General features: G+C 40.2%; 1 protein-coding gene across 2 annotated transcripts in view; it reads right to left on the reverse strand.

Moving 5' to 3' along the window:
- NRG3 (neuregulin 3) overlaps nucleotides 1-21,447 on the reverse strand; it is a 366,572-nt gene that overhangs the window by 58,276 nt on the left and 286,849 nt on the right. Inside the window, exon 4 of one of the 2 annotated variants that reach the window (XM_032445355.1) lies at nucleotides 7,115-7,138. In XM_032445355.1, the coding sequence (XP_032301246.1) occupies nucleotides 7,115-7,138 (24 nt within the window). Of the gene's footprint in view, nucleotides 1-7,114; nucleotides 7,142-21,447 lie in introns of both variants that reach the window. The other variant, XM_015866076.2, reaches the window with a different exon arrangement.

Here is a 21,447-nt window from a genome sequence, read left to right on the forward strand (position 1 = left end):
TGGAGCACAGCCCTGTGCAGAACTGGTTTGTACCCGGCAACAGGAGTTATGCAGCCACTTACCTGGAAGCTTGTACTAAATATCTGTTTACTAAAGGTTTCACTATTTCTTGTTATTAGTCCTCAGATGACATTTTGACACTGTAGTTGCAGACCACACACTTGCATGGAGAGTGAAAGACTCAAAGTTACACATAGCATTACTAATGACATACACCCAATTCACAGAGCCCTATGCTGTGCTTAAGGCAACCACCGCCTCCTCCCAGCCCAGCCCCAGATCAACAGAGGAACCACGACCAATTCTGGCTTCTTCTACAGCTGTGAGCTTACTACGTTATCAGCATATAGATGGATAAATCTATAGACGGAGAGTTTCTTTAAGTTCCATCACAAGTGGTTAGTTAGCTAGTTAGAAGAAAATTCCAGCAGTCAAAAAGTTTGTTCAGAGTAAGTAATATAAATTGTCATTATTTTCCCACACAGTTGAAAAAATGACTACTTTAATAGGGGAAGTGCACAGAAAGTGTTACAGGCCAATACAGTGAATGTAAATTAACCATTGGGTAAATCTTAGTCTTCCTTTCTAAAACAAATGAATCCAACCCAATCCATTTCAGATATAGCAAATGTAGGTAAATTGGCAAAATTGCACCAAAAGAAAGCAGTACAGCGACTGGCGTGGTAGCTGCAGATGGTAGCTAGGTCACAACCACTCCAGGATAAACCTGTTCCTCTGGCTGAAACAAAACCAACCAGATCTGAAGATGTGAGCCAAGGTGTTGAATGAGATCCTTCAGCATGTTCACCAGATGCAGTTAGTTTTCATTTCATAGGTACGCTTTCCTAAGAAGAGACAACCAGTGGCAGAGCTTCCCCTGCCCGAGGAACCTCTGCTTTCTCCACTAATCCCATAGCGCACACATCAGCTGTTGCTATTCAATTCATTCTTCCGAGGGCCTTTACTCCAGAGTTGATGACTTCTCCTCCCAGCTAAAATAATCATGTGAAGATCCAAAGCCATTTAATGTCACAAAACACTGCTGTTATTTTGCAGCCTGCTTGAAAGAGGCAGGTATTTCACAAACTAAACAGGAATACAAAGGCTCAAAGCTGAAGCCCTTGCTAAAATCAGAAATAAAGAAAAGCTTGGGCAGGATTAGAGTAACAGAGGGACTAAAGGAGCAATGACAGCAAATAATACCATCTCAGTACTCTTACAGCTTCGTGAATTTATTAAATGAGTACAGGGACACAATGAAATACATTAAATGCTTGAAGAAAAAAAACAAAACAAAACAATCAGCAGACAAATCCACTTTGAGATTACCAGGAGACGATTGTAACCACAATATCTAATAAAAGAATATGTGTAAATCAGAAGCATAAAACAGTCAATGCCCCACATTACCATAAAAGGATCAACCTGCTTTATATTAAAAAATAAATAAATGCAATAGAAAAGGAACAGAGGGAAAGCTGAACTCTTGTTTTTAACCATGTTAGAATACATATATTCTTTGCTCACACAAATTAATGTTCATTTTCTCTTACAGTGAAGACAGAGCATTACAAGGTTTTATAACAGATAAGAGTTGTGAAATAAGAAGCAAAGTTAAAGCCATCTACTGGTATTTATTTTCACTGTGTGTTTGCTGCTACAAGATGTTGAGTTTTAGAGGATGTCTCACATTTGTGAGCTGTGCAGGAAGTAATGAACTCTGCCTTTTTATTTCTTCTTAAACAGTAAAAATAGTTTTGGTTCTATTTTTCTGTCTTGTTCATACTGCTGCTTATCAGCAGAGCATCTTCTGTGGTTATCAAAAATCAGAATGCATGACCAAAGCTCCCAGAGTCTATTTATCATGTGCTCCCAGAGTTTTAGGCATGCAAGCATCTTATCACAAGGAAGACAGGGTGAAAATCAGCAGAGTGAAAACAAAGCAGACACTTTCTTCCCTGATATTAAGAACACAAAAAAACCCCAAACACCTTCCACACAGTAGTCAACGCAAGGAGACATACAAAGAATAATTCTACTAATATTCCAGTTCCTGGGTTAATTTATTGCTCTGTTTAATTTAACATAATGACTACATTTCCATCATCATTGTAGCAGCCTACCCGTTGTACTCACCTCAGATAGTTTTGTATTTTATTTTATCTGTATCTATTTCATGCTACTGTTACAGAACAAAAGATAAAGCTTCTGCGAGATAAGATGAAGTGCTACAGTATTTCAGATACAGCAGATACCGTTTCAGCTACAGTGGTCGTGTTTGTTCATATCACAGCAGGTTATTCTACAACTCACTTTCACACTTCATCCCTTGGCACATCCTTACTCCACTCATTCCTGCTGTAAGCCACAAGTCAAACTGATGACTCCTTGTCTCGGATGCAGACCAACTCAGGCCATAATATTTGTTTCTAATGATCACTCTCTGGCTTCTTCATCTCTTTGGCCTGGGAGTTAGAGCAATGATTTTACTCTGGAGCTGGGAAACACATGTACAAGGTAAGTCTCCCCAAGCCAGCATCACACGGAAGGAACCCTACCAACCTTATTGGTTCCCAGAGACACACGGTTTCACCACCAATATTTTCATCAGACATAATAACAACAACAAAAAAAAAACAACCCACAATGCTATCATTCAGCTGTGAAATCAAGGAAACAGACACCAATCTGTAGATACCCCTCACACTGCCTACAACAAATTGCATTGGTTTACCATTCATTAAAAGCTGCTTCTTTCAGCCTCCTTTTGTTGCAATCTCACTGAACAACACAAGTGTCACCAACAGCCACACTGCTTTCAATTGACACAAAACAGTGCAAGCAGATTTTCGGTTCAATTGTAGAAACATCATGATAATTTTTACTTACCCATGTGTTGGAAATGTATGTGACACTGCTTGCAACACCAATGGCGAGATGCTCTGGGAGCCCTACGGAAATGTGCACCCATGCAGCTGTGGAGCACAGGCTGGGAGGAAGTGAACTTTGTAGACTTATGCAAGGAAAAAGCAGCCTTTGTGCTGCACACTACCAAAAGAGATCCCCCAGAGAGCTGTCATGGTTTAATAATTTTGTAATTTTGCTATCAGTATTCCACATCATAACATCATATAAAGCATGAATAATTTTACTGAATCTGCAACTTATAGAAGAAGACTACATCTCCCAGAGAACAACACGATAGGTCACGGGACCTGGACTTGGTCGCAGAACAGACTGACGTCTTTCAAGTTCTGGCGTTCAGGGGAGTGTGTGGGAGCCTTCAGCCGTTCGCCTAGATTTCACAGTAGGCCTCTCGGTTACGGGACTCATTCTCTCCCCTATTTTGCTTGATTCGTTAGCTCAATTTTCAATTATATTGTATTATATTGTGTTATCCTGTATTTTGATATAGTATTTAGTAAATAAGTGTGCCTCCTTAGATTGTTGCCACTGTTTTCTTTTCCTAATTAACTTTTTCCTTTCGGCCTAGGACCCCTCCGGGGCCCACGGCCCCTGTCACAGACGTAGGTGGATTTTTCGTTCAAACCGTGACAGAGCTGAGGAATGCAAATGCAGAAACCCTGACAAAAAAAGACTGTTTTCATTTGTGGTACCAGGCAATATGGATCGTGTTCATATTCTTAGAAACTGTATAAAGCTTGGCCATACTGACCACAGTTCTTAAACGTACATTTCTAAGGACATAATGTCCCTTTAACACACACATAACTTGCATTTAATTAACAGCAGTTACACATGCATATATCAGAAGCATACATTCATCATTTTACCTGCAGTATTTTAAAACATACATGCTACATCAACCTGTCTGCATTTATCTCTGCTCTCCATATGATGAAACAGACACTGCAAACCAAGGCCAGCAAGGATAATAAGGTACAAGGCATATCCAGGAATGCGCAAAAGCATACCAAACATAAACTAGATAACATCCAAAAGAGGGCAGGGGAAGGTGAGAATGTGATGGGGAATAACAGAGCAGTCAGAGTGGTGAATAAACTGGATGCATAACTCCTGCTCACACCATGTTGCCTGTCAGAAGTAAGGATGCCTGAAGGCTCTGGCAGAAGGTAGGTTTCAGGAGATATCAAACTAATGCACGCTGAAGTGACCTCTGCAACTGATTGCCACCAGAACTTGTGGGGGAAGGGATACAGCAGGCTCAAAAGGACACACAAACTCATGGACAGCAGATGTCTAATAGGACAGTAAAAGGATTGGGCATGTACATATCCTCCGGCAACTCTGGGTTCTTCTGTGTACGGCAAATAAAAAATGGCCTTGCTCATCTGCTTTCCTCAGAGAATGCCAGCTAAGCCAGATGGATCATTCAGGGCACACCAGGGCAGTGCCACAGGTGGTTATTTCATATCTTCAGGAGCTTCTGCCTTCATCGTGGAAAAAGCCCAGCCTTCCCTGGGAAGCCAGGCCTACATAGCTTTCACTCTTGTAAAACAAGTTACGAAAAAGCAACAAAAACAATTTTCAAGCCAGGGCAGGGATAGAAACTTCATATACTCTTCATCTAATTGCAAGCGCAGATCTTCCTTAACTTCATTACCCACTAGTAAGAACAAAGACCAGAACAAACCAGAACCTCTGCTTCAACGTTATGCTACTCAAGGATAATGCTATTTTCCTCAAAGAACAGAGCAACTTCAAAGGCAACATTTCCAGTATATAATGATGGGAATGGAATTCCTAAAGCATCTGAATTCACAAATGCAAAGAAAACACTATAAAGCATGCTCTGGATCCCACAGAATCAGTGCTAAGCTCTGCATGCCCCCATACACTTGTTCTTAAGTGGAAAATATTTATCCCTATTATTGAGATTATTTTATACAATACAGAAGTAAACTCATGGGAAAGGCTCAGCACTAGTGACCCTAACGGGGTCAGTATACCATCACCAGAAGAGATTCGTTACTTTCTACATGTCAAGTAACCATTTTGTGTTTGCTTATTCTTCCCAAGTAGCTTCTAAAAAAATAATAAAATTAAGTCCTTAAGAAGCTCAAGCATTTCAGTTTCATGTCTGAATCTCGATCTTGCTTTTTCCCTAGCCCAAAGAAAAACACCTTAGACTTCTGTCACATTTTAGACTTCTGTCATAATATTTCCATTCTACAGACATACAACTTCATTAATTTCTATACAATTAGGATCTGTTCCAATATTAAATAAGACAATCAAAAAGCTACTCATATGAGAAGACAACTCTGAGCCAAGGCTTCAGGGCTTGGCTTTATTTCAAGTCTTAAAAAAGATGTGTTAAGATTAAAAAAAAAAAAAAAAAAAGAGAGAGAGGGAGAAAGATAAGATGAATGTTTCTTACCCTCTTTATATATATGCTTATTCATATTGCTCACAATTGCTGCTTGCAGACTCAGCAAAATTTGAATAGATGCAGAAGCTTCAATGTGAAATGCTTTCTTGTCAACTAAGCATATGAAAATACTTGTATTAATTTCCACCCCTACTTTCAGTTTCATACAAACCCACATGAAACACCAAACCTGTAGAACTCACAGAATGACCCAGGCTGAAAGGGAGCACTGATGTCACCCTGTCCAACTGGGTGCTCACAGCAGAGCCCACCGTGCAGTGGCATCAGGGTGCTCAAGGGCCCCCTCAGCTAAACATTAAAATTCCCCAGCAGCGGTAGCTCCCTAGTATCTCTAGTGAATCTGCCCCAATGGCTGACCGCTCTCATTTTGAAGTACTTTCATGACAAGTAATGACAATTGTGCCCACTGCCTCTTATATTTTCCCACTGCACCTCCACAGAGTCCAACCCTGTTTTCTCCATAAGCAGCCATCACGGAGTTTTAAGTGGAATTGAGATCTCACCTTGATCTCCTCTGAGAAACTGAGTGCACTCAGCACTTCCTTTCATGCTATGAACTCCATCCCCTGACCATCTTGGTGAGCCTCCACTGCACTGCGTTCAGATTGTAAACCTCTGCCCTCACCAAGGGAATCCAGATTTGGAGGCAGGTCTCTACATATGCCACAGAAGTCCAAAAGCAGTAGGAAAACATCCATGTGCCTGCTACCTGACCTCTTGGTAAGCATCCTGCTATGTCATCAACACTCACCACAACAATGGTACAATGATTATTGATACTTCACTTGTCAAAAGAATTCCCATGTCAACACTTACAGTCATTAGATGATAATATTTTTATTTTAAAAATAATAATAAAAAAGGAATAGTATTCAAAACAGGCCAAAGACACAAAGTTAGTTTGTTTTTTTCTTACTTACATATGAATTCACAAGCTTGTTATTATAGTGCTTTTAGTCATAGGCAGTAATTGATGCAAGCTGTTTTTTACACAGATGATACACCAGATCACTAGCTCTGCTAAGGACAGATCTTGTCTTCCTAGAGGAAATAACCCATGCTTTCTAAAGATCACCAGCTGAAAGGTGAAGCTCTGACCTATTCAACTATTCAGTCCCTCAGGCTATGAACACGCAACACTGTGGCAGCAGAGCCAATAGAAAATCACCTTTTCTTTCCAAAAAATTACAGAAAGCAATTCTTCAAAATCAAAATCATTTACTCAAGCCTGCTTAAGGTTTTGAGTAAACTGAAGTTAAATTATTTGCTGTCTTTCTTAAAAATATCCCTGCAACTCCTCTGCTAAATGCTAATTAAATGTTTAACAACAACCCTAGTTACATTTGAAAACTGCTGTCAACACTATATTCCGAAAATAAAAAATCACTCTGTTTAAAAACTTATTCTCCTTCACACAAACGCATGCTTTAACTTTCTTCTCAAATCTCATAAAAAAAATGGCATGATGCAGCCATATATTTTTTATTGTCTGTTTCATTAAACACCAGGATAACACAAAAATGTCATAATGTAGCTTAAAGTCCTCTAGTAATAAGAGAAAAACAAAATCTTGACATATTTCCAGACATAATCAATAAATATACAAGGACCTGCTATTAAAGCCCAATCCAAGATCCACTGATGGAGTTCATGGGAGACTTCCCATTAAATTCCACATGTTTTGGGATGAGGCACCGAGATAAATGTTAAACAGTGAAAGAAAGAGAAGTAAAAACTTACCCATGAATTCAATTCCTAAATGGTCTGCTGTACCCAAGAAAGCATGTGAAAGAAAAACAAACAAACAAGAAAGGGAAATGTTAGACCAGAAAGTAAATACCCTCTCTGTCATCATTTGTACCATTTGATATTTAATGGCTGTGCTGCAGAACTCAACACCACTCCAGGGACCCACTCTATGAGTATTAGTCAAAAAGGAGCAACCTTAAAGTCAGAACTCTAGAATGTGGACCTGCCACATAAGGCAAGAGTGTCTGGGGATGGATGCAAACACTCATTCTCACTATTACTATACTTACTAACTGCCTCAAACTGGCTAATTGCAGGAATTTATTCTCTCTTGTTCCTGAAAACTCTCTCTTAATATGGTACCATTTTTAGTTAGGTAAAGTTCTTGCTTTCAGTTTCTCTTAAGATCAAGAACTAGACAAAGAAATGAAAGGCTTTCACTAAATTTTTCAGCTCTAATTATACCATAGTGGCCACCCTCTCATCCAACCTGATAGCACTGCTGCAATCTGTTCCATAACAGAGAGCTGACTTCAGGAGATAGTAGATGCCACCTATTTGCCATCTGACTGGTACACACAGCAACAATTTCAAGAAACTTACAACCAGCAAATCTTCTGTTTATTTCGAGCATATGCTGAATTTACCATATGGAGCTCAAAAGACCCCGTGACCCCTTTTCAAGTGACTAATTACAGTATGATTCTGTTGCCAAAAATGTTACAGTGCAAAGTAGACTTTAATTTATGGAAAGTCTTTAAGTTGATAGGAAGCGTGTTTAAGTTGCTATTTGGTAAAAGAATGACAGAAGTCATTTTAGAGGATCAGGGCAATGGAAAAACTTAAAACTGACTCCTTGGTGGATTGAAATCCAAATTGGTACTGCAGAAACCAGACATTCTTAAAGGGTGCAAACCACAGTTCTCTTCTGTGCTGAACTTGAAACGTGTTACTTTCCTATGGGAGGTCATCATTTGGATTATGAAGAGCCAAGAAGGACTTTTTTTTCCCCTGAGGGAAATGCAATGTTTTCCTTTTAAGTGTATTAAAAGCAAATATATTAATAATTTCTGTCTTCCTTTCAACTCACAGTCACACTTCCATAAGATAGAGCAGGCTAATACATTACTTTTCCCAAGCAAGGCTGAGCCAGGCTATGATCTTTCAGGCAGTGCACAGAGCTCCACGAAGCAAGCAGGCATTAACCCATCCAATGGTACTTCAGAATTACATAGCAAAGCTACAAGAAAATTTTCCCATGTAAACGGAACAGTAATCCGACACTACAAAATGAGTTGTCAGACCTGGAACATAAGATGAGAATGTGAGATACCCCATGTTCTTCTGAAAGCACCAGGAGTCATTTGCCTTTTGTAAGCTCCCAATCCTTCCAGCAGAAGGCACTGGATGTTAGCTTGACTGATTCACTTCACATACCAATTTAGAACACAGCTCCTAAACTCTGTATGTATCCACATGGGAAAAAAAACCAAAATGCATCTCAAAAGCAAAGAATGTAAGGTATGGTATGTGGTATCAACATCTTGCTGACTTGGGAGTCAGGACAGATGCATTACCCAAGTCCAGCAACACCATACTGAGTCTTCTATTACCAGTATTAAAGACATGCATATATGTATTATATGTATAGAATTTTAACATGAAATTAAAGCCATACATATATGTATTATAAGTATGTAACTTGACATACAAAGTTAAAACCATACATACATTCCACATTGCAGTGTTCTCATCAATATTCTTGCATTCAAATACTAACATTGCATGCAAATACCCTTAATACAACTGATGCAGAAATGTAACTTCTTGAAGAACATAACATCAGAAATATGAGAAGGGCATTGAACGAGCTATAGTTGCACTATATAGATCTGTACTTTGCTTTTCTCCTTCTAATTTTCCCTTCCTATAAAATCCACATATATTACCCGCCAGAAAGAATTTACTTTCTTGCATCTTTTGCTAAGATAACTTCTTACATTTAAAAAAGGATAATGGAGATCAAAACACAATAAACCAGTCCTTTAGGAAGCCATACAGTCCTTTAGGATATCCATACATGAAGACCAAGCTGTATTATCTTTTTATATTTGTGTAGAAATAGCTGATAAAACTCTTCTTTCCCAACCTGGCTACACATGTTCTCTACAGACCAGTTTTCAATTCAATTTGCCGCCTGCAATCTCCTTCGTGGAGTACACCAACACAGTTAAAAGGCAGTTATCTCAAGAAGTGTCTATAAAATACACCTTTCTGTTAAAAACCACAGAAAGGATTTTACTTCTTGAGTGGTTTATGTGTAGGGAGAAACAAGTGTAATCCATAGGCTTCCTTTAAAATATTGAGAGGGAGTGGGGGGGAGAGGAGGGGGCATTTGTTAGGTTATTTATTTAAAATACCTCATTGCTTGAAAAGCAACCTGAACAACCAACATAACATACATTGAAGATAGAGTTGACAGACAGAGATGATGATGAAAGGATGTCTAATGGGATAAGCCCTTACAGCAAAATATCTAAGCCATCCTCCTAGTAAGCACAGTAATACAAATTCTGTAGGCAGAATCCTGGAAATAGAAAACCAATTAATAATCCCTGTGCAATCAGAGTTCTGTGCTGTTCCGTGACCATGGTCACTTGCAAGTTTTGGGAAGAGCCTTGACACCCAGGGCCCCTGCACCCAAATCCATGATCAGGAGGTCACCCGTGGCATGCAGTTGGGGCCGATGTGTGTCCCACTGACTGGAAGTGTCAAAGCACCACTGGTAACAGTAGTGCCCCACGCTTCCAACACACAAGCACTACTCAAAAACACTGGTGAACTCATACGGATTTTGTTCTGGCTTGTTTGTTGCTTTCTTTTTCTTTTAATGGTCTGGTTTTTATCATTCTATAATTCCTAGGGCCATTCTCATAACAAGACCTCTCCTGCTGTCAGGGAGGAGACCCACTCAACAGGCAGGTGGTAAGAGATGACCAGGGCCCGCACAGCCAGGCACCAGGGAAAGAAAGCAGGTTGTGGTGCTGACCAAAGGCTAAGCTGAGCACCAAAATGCAGAACCCCACTCCCAACATGGCACAGCAGAGTAAAAGATTGCTGTATTTCTACACGGCCACAACACGTGTGATAAACTGCATCTCAATATTTCATTAGAGACAGAAAGGAAAGTGCCAAGCCACTCAACATCAGGGGATGCAGTTTCTCCAAAAACTTAGTTCAACAAAAATGCATATTAGTGACAGCCATGTATCAGTGTATTGGAAGTGGACTCTGCTCCACAAATGGGTTCATTAACCAAATTATGCAAATGTATTTTGTTTTTGCTATTGTGATTTCTTTTCTTTCTTGTATGGTTTTGTTCTGAGAAAGTAATAGACAGGAAGACCATTAACTTTTATAATTAATTTTATGAATATATCTGCATTTTGTTGGCGATGTGGGAAAACTAGTGAGCCTTATAGTCCTTGTACTTACTGAATTTGTTGCTAATACTAAAGCCATCCTAATTTACTCTTTATGAATACATCCAACTCATGGGAATCCTCGATAACAAGCACAAGATAAACTTGTACTTGCTAACATATCAATTTATTAAAGCTTCATATGTAATGTGCAGCCTTGGGTCTAGATTACAGTTAGCTGGGGCTTATTTCTTAGCCACTTTAATGTGGACTTTCTCCTAGTTAAAGAATGGTTTCAGTACTTCACGTGCACTCTAACTTACACTATGAAAAGAAATACAAACCCAACACCTAAAAGTCTCCCATCTGTAGAAGAAAAATATTCAATATTAAAATAATCACCATATACCATTATAGACATTCAAATCTGCACTAATAATAAGCTGACTTAAATATGAAAGAGATGTATTTATAATATGAATGCAAAGTACTTCCCCCCATAAATGAAGTTTATTGTTTTCAATCAACTCATAAGGTCTGCCCAGTTGACCTTGGCAGTTTACTATCTTGAACAAGAAAACGAAACACAAGAATTATGCTGCAAACTATGCTGGACCGCTCCAGTATTCTTAATTCAGATTGTTCAGTTAAAGGGAACAAGACAGAGTTTAAGGCCAATCAAATTGTCTGAAGAACCAATGCAAATTTTCCTAGCAATAGCTGGGCAGTTCACTGCATGTTAGCTGATGTAAATTTACAGAATATACCACCAATTTCTTCCAACTACATTAAGACACAATGGTGAGAATTCCATGTAATACACACCCCTTAAAAAAAAAGAAGTACATAATTTATATAAAGCTTCACAGATTGATATGTCTTCAGTGTGAACGATAAACTATTGACATTCTGAATTTGTACAGATAGGGTTAACTGTATTTTAAACCAAATTAAAATCCTCAGTCCATGAAACTGAATATTGAAGACTACGTTCTGAGGTTAATGGCTTTCTCCTCTTGTCTTTCTTTCCCTTTGGAAGGAAGGAAAAAAAACCCCACAAAACATAGACTTTCCTTGAATATCTCTACTACTCTGCAGAGGTTAGCGCAGCCTCCAGCTAGAAATTCCCACCCGCTATCAATTCTGTAACAAAGGAGCATTTGAAAAACATCCAGCAAAACCTCTCTTAATATAAATAATATACAGGGCTGAATAATTGAATAAACTATTGATTTACTCTTCCTATGAATGACAGACAAATGCTCCTGGCTGTTTTACATCATGAAAGTTGAAAGGCTTTTTCTGACTATTTCTGAAAATAAATGCCAGCAATGCTGCCATCTTCACAGGTTGAAGACATGTTAGAAGCTTGAACTACTTACCTCACCTACAGCATGCAGGCTCACAGAGGATTACCCTGCCCGTTCTCTGTCATTTTAAAGACATCAAATTATCATCTCTACAGCTAATAGAAAAAAGTTACTTCTCTTTAATGCACAATGCTGGATTTTAGTGAACTTTAGTCTCATTGAACAATGCAGACAATATGCACTGACATCTATAGTTTGTAAATCAATACAGGTTTTCATCCTAGAGTAGAATTCTTTTCACAACCGCTATAAATGCACCAAATAAATGCATCTTTAGTTTTATATTTATGAATAGCCTATTGAAATTACTGCACTAAACTTATAAAATGTCAGAAACGTAAGTTTCAGAATTTTTTAGTATATTCAGACCAAAAGGTTCAGCATTAGGGATCTGCTAAATAGAGCAATCCTTCATTTGTCTCTGAATAAGCCATTACATTCACCAACGAAAAGACAGCAAGCGAGTAAATGTTAAATACTGCTACTACGCACGCATTGCATGTACTGGTTTACTTAACACTCAACCAACAGAACTGCTCAACACATCTAAGAACTTGAACAATTCAGACAGTATGTGCACATACAACTTCTCCTCCAGTCCACCAACTCAAAAATGTTTTCAGACTTAACTTCCTAAAAATCTAATGCTATCTCAGTAAAAATGAGTAACTACACTAAATGGAAATGAAGCTGCCTGTACAGTTAATCTTCAAGTTTTCTCTAAAGGTAAGTTGAAAATCTTAAGTAAATGTGACAAGTCTGTAACCAATTCTTCTCACCCAATCCAGTGCAACTGCAGTAAACAGTGAACAACACATCGTGTCTTGCTGACTATGAGTAACAGATATAACCAAAGATTCTGCTTATTTCTCCTAGAAGAAAATCTATCAGTCAATCAATTTTTCACTGATTTCCTGCAGTTTTGGTAGATCAGAAAAAGCCAGTACTAAAACTGAAAATTAAAACAAACTACATGAAGACAAAACACTGAAGTAGCTATGTGACCTGCTTCTATGATTCTGAATTACTGTCTTGGGCTTCTGCAGCATCTTGTTCCCTTGCTCTATCAATGACTACACTCATCTTGCAGTCACAACCACCCCACCAGTGGTTATGGCTCTGCAACAATTGAGGAATCATCAGTAAAACAATGCCAGCAATGTGCTCTCCTACCCTTCCCTATGTCACTAACCCAGTGGTGCTCATGGTATCAAAATCTGCTCTGCCTGCAGACCTTGTCCACCTCACGCAGCTCTTCTCAAGACTTGCACAGGTGGGCTTGCCTTCATATGCAGGTATGCTGGTGAAGGGATTTGATAGTATTAATTTCAATTGAGCATCTGTAAAATGCTGCAAGTAATTAGGCACTTCTGCTGCATTTCAATAGCCGCTGGCATGATAGTCACTCCTTTCAAATTGACAGTGCCTACACTGTAGAAGCTGGCCCTCCCCAACCACGTCATGAAAAACGCACATCAAGCAACTTAGAAGACAGGAATCATATTTTTGTCAAAACAAACAGAAACAGTAGTACTTACAAAACATATGGTTTAGAAAACATTTTGGAACTATCTTTGAACTAGATTACTTATCTTGTCATAGGCTTATAATCATTTGACTGCAGTGTTCTTTGGGGAAAAAAAAATCCTCTTCTGGTTAAATAAATGACACAAAACCTCTTTTAAGGTGGAATAAGTCTACAAGTTTCATAGAAATGACTACCGGGATTTCTGCCCTATTATTTCCAAATGGATATTTGAGAATATAAGCCTGTAAAATATAACCAGCCTTACAGAAACAGTAGAGGAATTGCTAATAGCTCCCTTATCTTATGAGCATATGACATTTAATAAGCATTTCTCATGCTAAATGTAACTTTATTCCTTCTACAGATCATTAAGCTGTCCTTCACTTCAGTACTACAAGAGAATGTTCAAATGCAATCGTGTTTACTGCTCTCCAAAGGCACAGCAAATTTTGTAAGTTTTTGTCAATTTCTTAAAACCTCATTACTTTCTTCAACTTCAGGACAAGGAATGTACATCAATTTGTGGAAAATACAGCTTTATTCCCAAATGCACCAAATAATTTGGTTCTACTGCAGTAAAAAAAAACCAAACCCAACCTGAACAACAAGCAGCCTCAGAATACAGCTATTCACACCAAGACTTTTTAAATATTGACTGAATTTAATGACTGAAATATACATCTCCATTCTGATGACAGGAAAATTTCCATATTTATTTATATCCATACTCATTTACATATGCCTAGATAATTGCTTTCATTTTTTGCATAGCAGGATTCAGGAGGCTCAATTAAATATGAGGGTTACTTAGACCTTTTAGGAAGATGTTGGTTTTCATCTACCCTCATTTGGGAAGATACATTTCTTTAGGCATTCAGTGTAACCACATTCACTGTACAAAGACGACAGTCATATTACTTTGTTTTAAATAATTCAGAACGAACCACAAGAATTATTTAAACTCACTCTGATTACACTGCGCACTTACTGTGTGAGCCTTGCACTTTATGTAAGAGGCTGCTTCACAGAGCAGCAATACTAAGCCTGATTTCCAGAAGTTCTGTGCTTCATGCTTGGGTGATGATTAAAACACATAGGTTTTAATCAAAATTTTACGAGTATTTCTGGCTTTTACTGCCTACTGGGCTCTTTTGTCTCCTGTGTCTCAGAAGTCTCCAAATTTATCAACGTGAAGAACACCAGTGTTCTTCCAAATGGCACTGAGTTCTAAGTCCTAACTGCAAGGAACCAGGAACTGAAATCTCCTCGCACTGTGGATCCAGCTGCAAGGTAACAATCCATGTATGTAACAGGGCTGCTCAGTATTCACCTCCATACACCTTCCCTGTTTACTACAGAAAATAAAGGGGAAAAAAAAAAAAAAATCTTCATTTTTTCCTTCAAATTTTACAGGTCTGCAAACATGTCAGCTTTTAAGGACCTCCACTGCAGTGAACTTCATCATAAAACACAGCCTTTGTCCAACATCTCTTGTGGTTCAATGGAGGAAATACCAAATGGTGGTTGACACAAATGCAGCCATTACTGCACAAATCACCCATGTCAGCACAAAAGATACACAGAAAGGGAACGATGCCAAATCTGGGGTGCATCTTTCCTTTTTCAACATTAACTCCCCCTCTACTTGTTTAACAGTTCAATTATTAGCTTCTTAAAAATAAGAAAATAAACCCACAACTGTTGCATGATTGGCCAGTGGGCTGCTTTTACTACATTCACTTCTCTTTTGGTATTAAACATTAGAGGGATCAAAGACTGAAGAAATAAAGTGGCTTCACAGACAGATGTATGGCTTGTCACATTTATCTGAAAATTTATATATAAAGAGATTTCTGCAGCTATCTTATTTAAGGCTGTTGAGAACTCACACAGGAACTTGAGGTGATTATAGTTAACTGTATGATCCTGCTGTTTTCAGGTTGTCCCTGAAGGACAGGCACACTTCAGCATTATCCTCCAAGAACTCTCTGAAATCCCCCCAGTGGAACCTTCCCTCCATCCTCTGAGACTGACCCCGTTCCAACAAGCCTTTACTGCCACCTGTAAATAATTTGTTAGAGCCAATCAATACTAAGACAGGCAGCTGGAAGAGCACACTAATTGAGACAGCAGCTTTGCAGTAAGCAGAGACGTATTCCTGACTTTCAGGTTTGAAAGTGAGATGTTTGTAGGTTTGCAAAGAACAGGGTTGAGACATACTAACAAAGCAACCAAGGAAATACGTCTTATCTAGAGCTCTAACAGTTCTACCATTGCCACGTTACTTTGTGGATGTCAGCTCACGCACCCTCCCAGTATGCTCACAACCTGTGCTTATGATCCCACCTTGAGTATCAAACAGTAAAATAATCAATATTATATCAATTTATCTTGCAAGCCAAAGTAGTACATGCAAATAGAACCAAGGTTTTTTTTTCTGTGCCTAAGCTGCCTTGTTTACATAAAGTTTATGGGAATATATTCTACTTAGAAGTGATTAATAATGAAAGCAAACATACATCAGCAAAATGAATAGCAAACAATGATCATCAGATCTTACTCAGCCTGAGCATCTAGTGAAAGCCATTTTAATTAAAAGATGAAAGATATATTTTGGATATGTGACATGAATTTACGGCATCTGATATGTAGGTAGCAATCTGAAAAACATTTTAATTGCTCCTGTGAATAAATACCTTAGGTCTTGAAATTCTTTACTAACATAAATTTCATGCTACTAAGTGATAAAGGAGTACGCTAAATGGAGTACAAAGGCCGTATCAAGTGGTATTTCAGAGTTATCTATTTTGTTTCACTGTCATTTCACAGAGCAACCAAATACTTAAAAGAAAATACTAAAAATTGAGGGACTTGGCTATTTTTTTTTTTTAATATAACCAAAACTGGCTACAAAATGCCCATGTTGGGGATGAATAAGATACAGGAAATCAGAAGGAGCCCAGGGGAAGTGCTGAAAAAGGTTGTTAGATGGTATCAACAGCAACAAAGCAAAACAAAAGGCAACAGTACACTGGAACAAAACTACGGGATGTTCACAGAACCCGGAGCTACTTACGGTATGAGCAGAAAAACTAAAGATGCTCTCACCTGAGTGCGGTGACCCACTGCAATTGTTAAGAATGCTATGTGAGAATAGCACCAAAAGGCACAAAAATATTTCAACTAATTGATTGTAATTGCTCAGTCAGAGCCATTCAAAGGGATGAATTGGTTATGCACAGATTGGACATGAGCAGAAGCTGGCAGAAATGTCCTGGCTGCTGACATTTGTAGCACCGGTGGCATCCATCTTGTCTTTACTTGTACTTACTGCAGCATGACATGCAGAGCAGTGCATCAGAATAGTCACTAGGCAGCCTTGATTTGTCGCCGGTTCGGGAGGCGACAATTGGTGATCCCGAACGTGATGTGGTGAGAGTGGTCTGGACCATGAGTGTGAGACAGCAACTCCATTATAGTTCTGATTATGGGACAGTACATGAGTATGTTGTGGGGGATGGCTTCACGGGTGTGGTATGAGGTGCACGATGAGGACCTCAATCCGCTTATTAAGTGGATAATGCAGAGAGGTCTGGCTGATGAAGCTTCTCACTGTGTCAGTCGGTCAGCATTAGAGAAAGCTAGCAAGGAGCTCTTTGAGCGAGCTTGTGCAGGGGGTGAGGAGGAGAAGTGCAGGGTGCACTTCTGTTGCTACCCCCCTTGGCGCTCTTAGAAAGTTAACTGAATTGGCCAAGGGGGAGCGGGAGTTATGGCGAGCCATTCACACCTCGTTGTGGCCTATTGATTCAGAGGGGGAGGAAGAGAAGATTCAACAACAGAAGGCAGTAGAAGAGGTAGAGAAACAAAAGGCCTCATTAGCTGAGGAGAAAACCCCATTATTAGCCTGTTACAGATTCCGTAGGCTCCCTCCGTGGGACATTTGAAGTGGGGGGAGGATGATTCGGGAGGGCTCTGAGGCATAGGGGGCCGAGGGTTTATCTATTTTCCGGGGGAGAAACCGCCGGGGCTGGTAGCGAACGCTGTTGCCCCTATTCAGCCACCTATGTTCTCTGCTATGCCGCCCCTGTGCCATCAACAAGAGGTCTCTGAGGAAACAGAGAAGAGAGGGGAAGCAGAACGGCGTGGTGCCGGGGAGTCCTCGACTAGCGAGGAGGAGGCAGACTTTGAAATGGAGTTAATGCAGATAAAAAAGCTGTCAGCCTCAGGTAGTGAGGCATCGTCGGGCTCTCAAAGTAAAGCTGCGAGTGATCGGGATCTGGGGAGGGAAGCAGCTGAGGCTGCTGAACACTGGACCATCAAGGCACAAGAATGCATTCTGACCGGGTGCGATCTGATCCCTGAGATAAATGCCCGTAGATTGTGTTGTTCGGTGCTGGTGGGTCGGGGAGCTGGGGGTCTCCGGGTCTGCATACACATTGTGGGTTTGTTGACCCCATACGACCCTGGAGTTTCTGGTGGATAATGGTGCAAACATTGCCACACTCCCATTGTGATCCTGGCCTGGAGAGTGGCCGCTGGAGCCAATGGTGCAGTTTGTGGGAGGGGTGGTCGGGACAGCGTCCGGGGTTGCGGGGGGGGAATCAGTGTGCTGGTGCCACTTGCTGCATGGCTGCGGTTGGTCTGTGTGCCGCTGCTGAAGTGTCATGTGGGCGGTTCTGTCAGTCGGCATTGTCACTGCACAGGATGTGTTTCACGTTTCAGTTGTTACAGAATTGCCCAGGTTGTCTTTCAGCTAACGTGTTTCCTGCAGGGGTGAACCCAGAGGTTTGAGTTGTCATGGGTGCACCCCCAGGAGTTAAAGACTGACAATGGCTCAGGATATAGAAGTGCATATTTTGGACACTGGTGTACAGCTTGGGACATTAAGCACACCTTCAGCATTCCTGGCAACAGCACCGGCCAGGCTATTGTGGAGCGTGCACATCAGTCCTTGAAGGAGTGTCTTCGTGCGCTTAAAGAGGGGGGAGGACTGGAAGGGCCTGAGCTGTGCCCACACGCTCTTCCTCCTGTATGCACTGTTTAGCTTAAATCATCTGGAGAATCAGATGGGAGACCATCAGCTGACCAAACGGACTCCGATAGGTCAGGTCCTGATCAGACGTGACGGAAGGTCATGGCTCCCAGACCTCATGCCACTCCTCGTCATGGGCAGAAGATATGCCTGTGTTGGGACCCCAAGTGGGCCCTGCTGGTAGGGCCCATCCTGCACACTGTGAGGATCCGAACATTACAACACTGGTCTTGGTCAACGTCTCCTTGGTTAATGTCTCCAGTGCAGCCAGTGATTTGGCACCAACACTGGCCAGCGGCTTGCTGGTAACAGCACATGGGACAGCATTGCTCCCACTGTGCCTGAAGGTACGAACTGGGAATCTGGCCTTCATGCTGGACTAATAGTTTGTGAGTGGGGGAGACCTTGCTCTTGGATAATCCCCCAGCAGTGGACATTTGGAACGATTCTGCACAACTAATATGTTTTTGTCTTGTTATTTGGTTATGGAGTGTGACATTTATAATGCACACTGGACTGAACTGGAATGCCATGAAGATTCTGTACAATAGTGTTACATTGAACTTGGAAAAATTGTAACTCCATTGTGTACTGTGCTGTTATCTTGAACTTGAATGCACTGTTCTCTTCAAGTTGACTATGTGTTGCCATACAGCACTTCAAAAATTGCTAGGCAGATAGCTGTTGTTGTGTGTTTTCAGGTTTGTAGGCACTGCAGCTGCAACTCTGGTATATTATGCCAGTGTAATTGTTTTTTGCATATGTTTAATGATTGATTCATTTGCGGAATAGCCTTAAATGTGCAAATCACCTTTGGGGTAACAGGGAGTATGCAGGGGAACCTTTACAGGGGCTGCAGATAATAAAGAGGGGGGAGATGTTGGGTATTGGGCAGGTGGTGCCTGCATGCACCAGCAGTGGAGTCATGGAGGTCATGGGTATCTGATAGGGGTGGTCACCTGTACCACTATATAGGGTTTGTGGCGCGGCATTAAACTTGTACTTTCACCATTATGCACTGTGTGTGAGTCCCGTCTGTTCCCTGTGTGAGGAGGCATGGTACAGTCACTAGGCAGCCTTGATTTGTCGCCAGATCAGGAGGCGACAAAGGTGTAAGAAAATATTGTGGTATTGCAGCTGGTTCTGCTTTTGCATTTTTAGCACTGCATGTGCTGGATCGGGATGGCTTGTAGACACTTATTTGCTACAAGATGTCCACTTTGGTGAGATGACTGCCTCTGCTTTTGACAAACAGTTGCATTAACAGAAACCCAGCAGGGTAGTAAAAGCTTCATACGCAGAACACTTCCACCAAGGTCCAGCAATCGCTGCAGGAAAAAGTCAGTGACTCTGACTCATGCTTAGATGGACTTTGTTTTTGAAGTATATAACTTAAAACATTTAAATAGACACATAATTTACCTCATTATACCATTATGCTGACCAGCTGAGATCTTACACATTTCTCAGGTCCCAAGCCACAGTGTCTAACGTTTCTAACATGAACACTCTTTCTATTTTCAGACTGAATCCACCACTATAAACTCATTCACTTTTGTGCCAATCTGTCTTACAGTTTCAGCCATTCCTATCTTCTGCCTAAATTTTATTACTCAAAGCATTTACTGATCTAGCAGTTTCACCAACGTGTTTCCTAGACCATCATTCTGAACAGCTCTAATTTCCAGATGGATACTAAAACATCCATCAATTAATGAACTGTATCAGTGTTATATTCATTCAAACACGTTTCCAATATTATTCAAAAATATATAAATGAACCATCACCGCCATTGCTGTCACTCCACACATGGAAACCCCTCAATGCCACAAAACATAGGCATGTGAAAAGAACAAAAAAACACTCCATGTACCTAATGGTGTAGCCAGAAAAGCAAATCCAAAGAGAAAGATACTAGAGGTAAAAAAGCCCTGACCAGCATCTGAGGCAAACTCTGCCACAGAGAGGAGATCTGACTCAGAATTACTAATTTTATCTCAATACACAAGTTAAGTACTGAGCAGGCTGGAATTGTGCTGACTCCACTAGAGGTCCAGATGTGAGAGAAGTGCTATCATGAGTCTGAAGATTTCCCTTAAATCCCAACTGCCGAGGAAGGAGATTACTGTCCCACTAGAAGGATTTTATCTAGAATTATTAAATGGAAGTAGCATTTTTTACTAGAGGAAACACATTCTTATCATATTTTTTTGAGGATTTGCAATTTCAGCAGTGGCAACAGCCGGTCACCTCTGCAGGTGCAAATTTTTACAAGCAAAGCACACAGGCACTTTCTCATTGCAGACAAAAAAGCTTAGCTAATGGCTAATATAATGACTATGTTGAAAAATCACTTTTGGTGGCTGAGATTTTGCTCTATCAACTAGCATTATTGCATTCTTTTTATCTTCCATAGCTTCCACAGAAATAAATAGGAAGCATTACTTTCAGAGTGAGCTATGCAATACATGTAGTCATATGGGATGTTTTTCTCTAACATCTGCGTAGGTTCCACGTACTCCTGCACAAGACCATCATAATACAGTTACAGTTTATTTCCTTTATTCATTATTGATGTTAATGCTGTTTAGATTGTTCGGACAACATGCAATAGCAATTTGGGCATCTTGCTGACTTCTGTTCCACTTCAGTATCTCATTTAACTAAGCTTAAATACACATAGAACAATTTAAGACGAAATGTTAAATGCTTGTTACAGTGCATGAAGAAGAAATTTTTGAATAATTAGCACAAGTTGAAGTCTGCAACATCAACCATAGCTGTGGAAAGTGTTTTCAATATGGTTGAGATGCACATTAAGCATTAATATAAGTGTCTGGAGACAGACATTCCAAATGCTATTAAAAAATGCACACAGATATAGTCTGCCTGGGTGGATTGAAGTCACTGTCACTGTGATGGAAGCTCATTAGTTGCTCTACAATTGCATGTTTCCATTTTCTTACAGTTC

The sequence above is a fragment of the Coturnix japonica genome, chromosome 6 (assembly GCF_001577835.2).
Source record: "Coturnix japonica isolate 7356 chromosome 6, Coturnix japonica 2.1, whole genome shotgun sequence".
NCBI classification, from domain to species: Eukaryota; Metazoa; Chordata; class Aves; order Galliformes; family Phasianidae; genus Coturnix; species Coturnix japonica.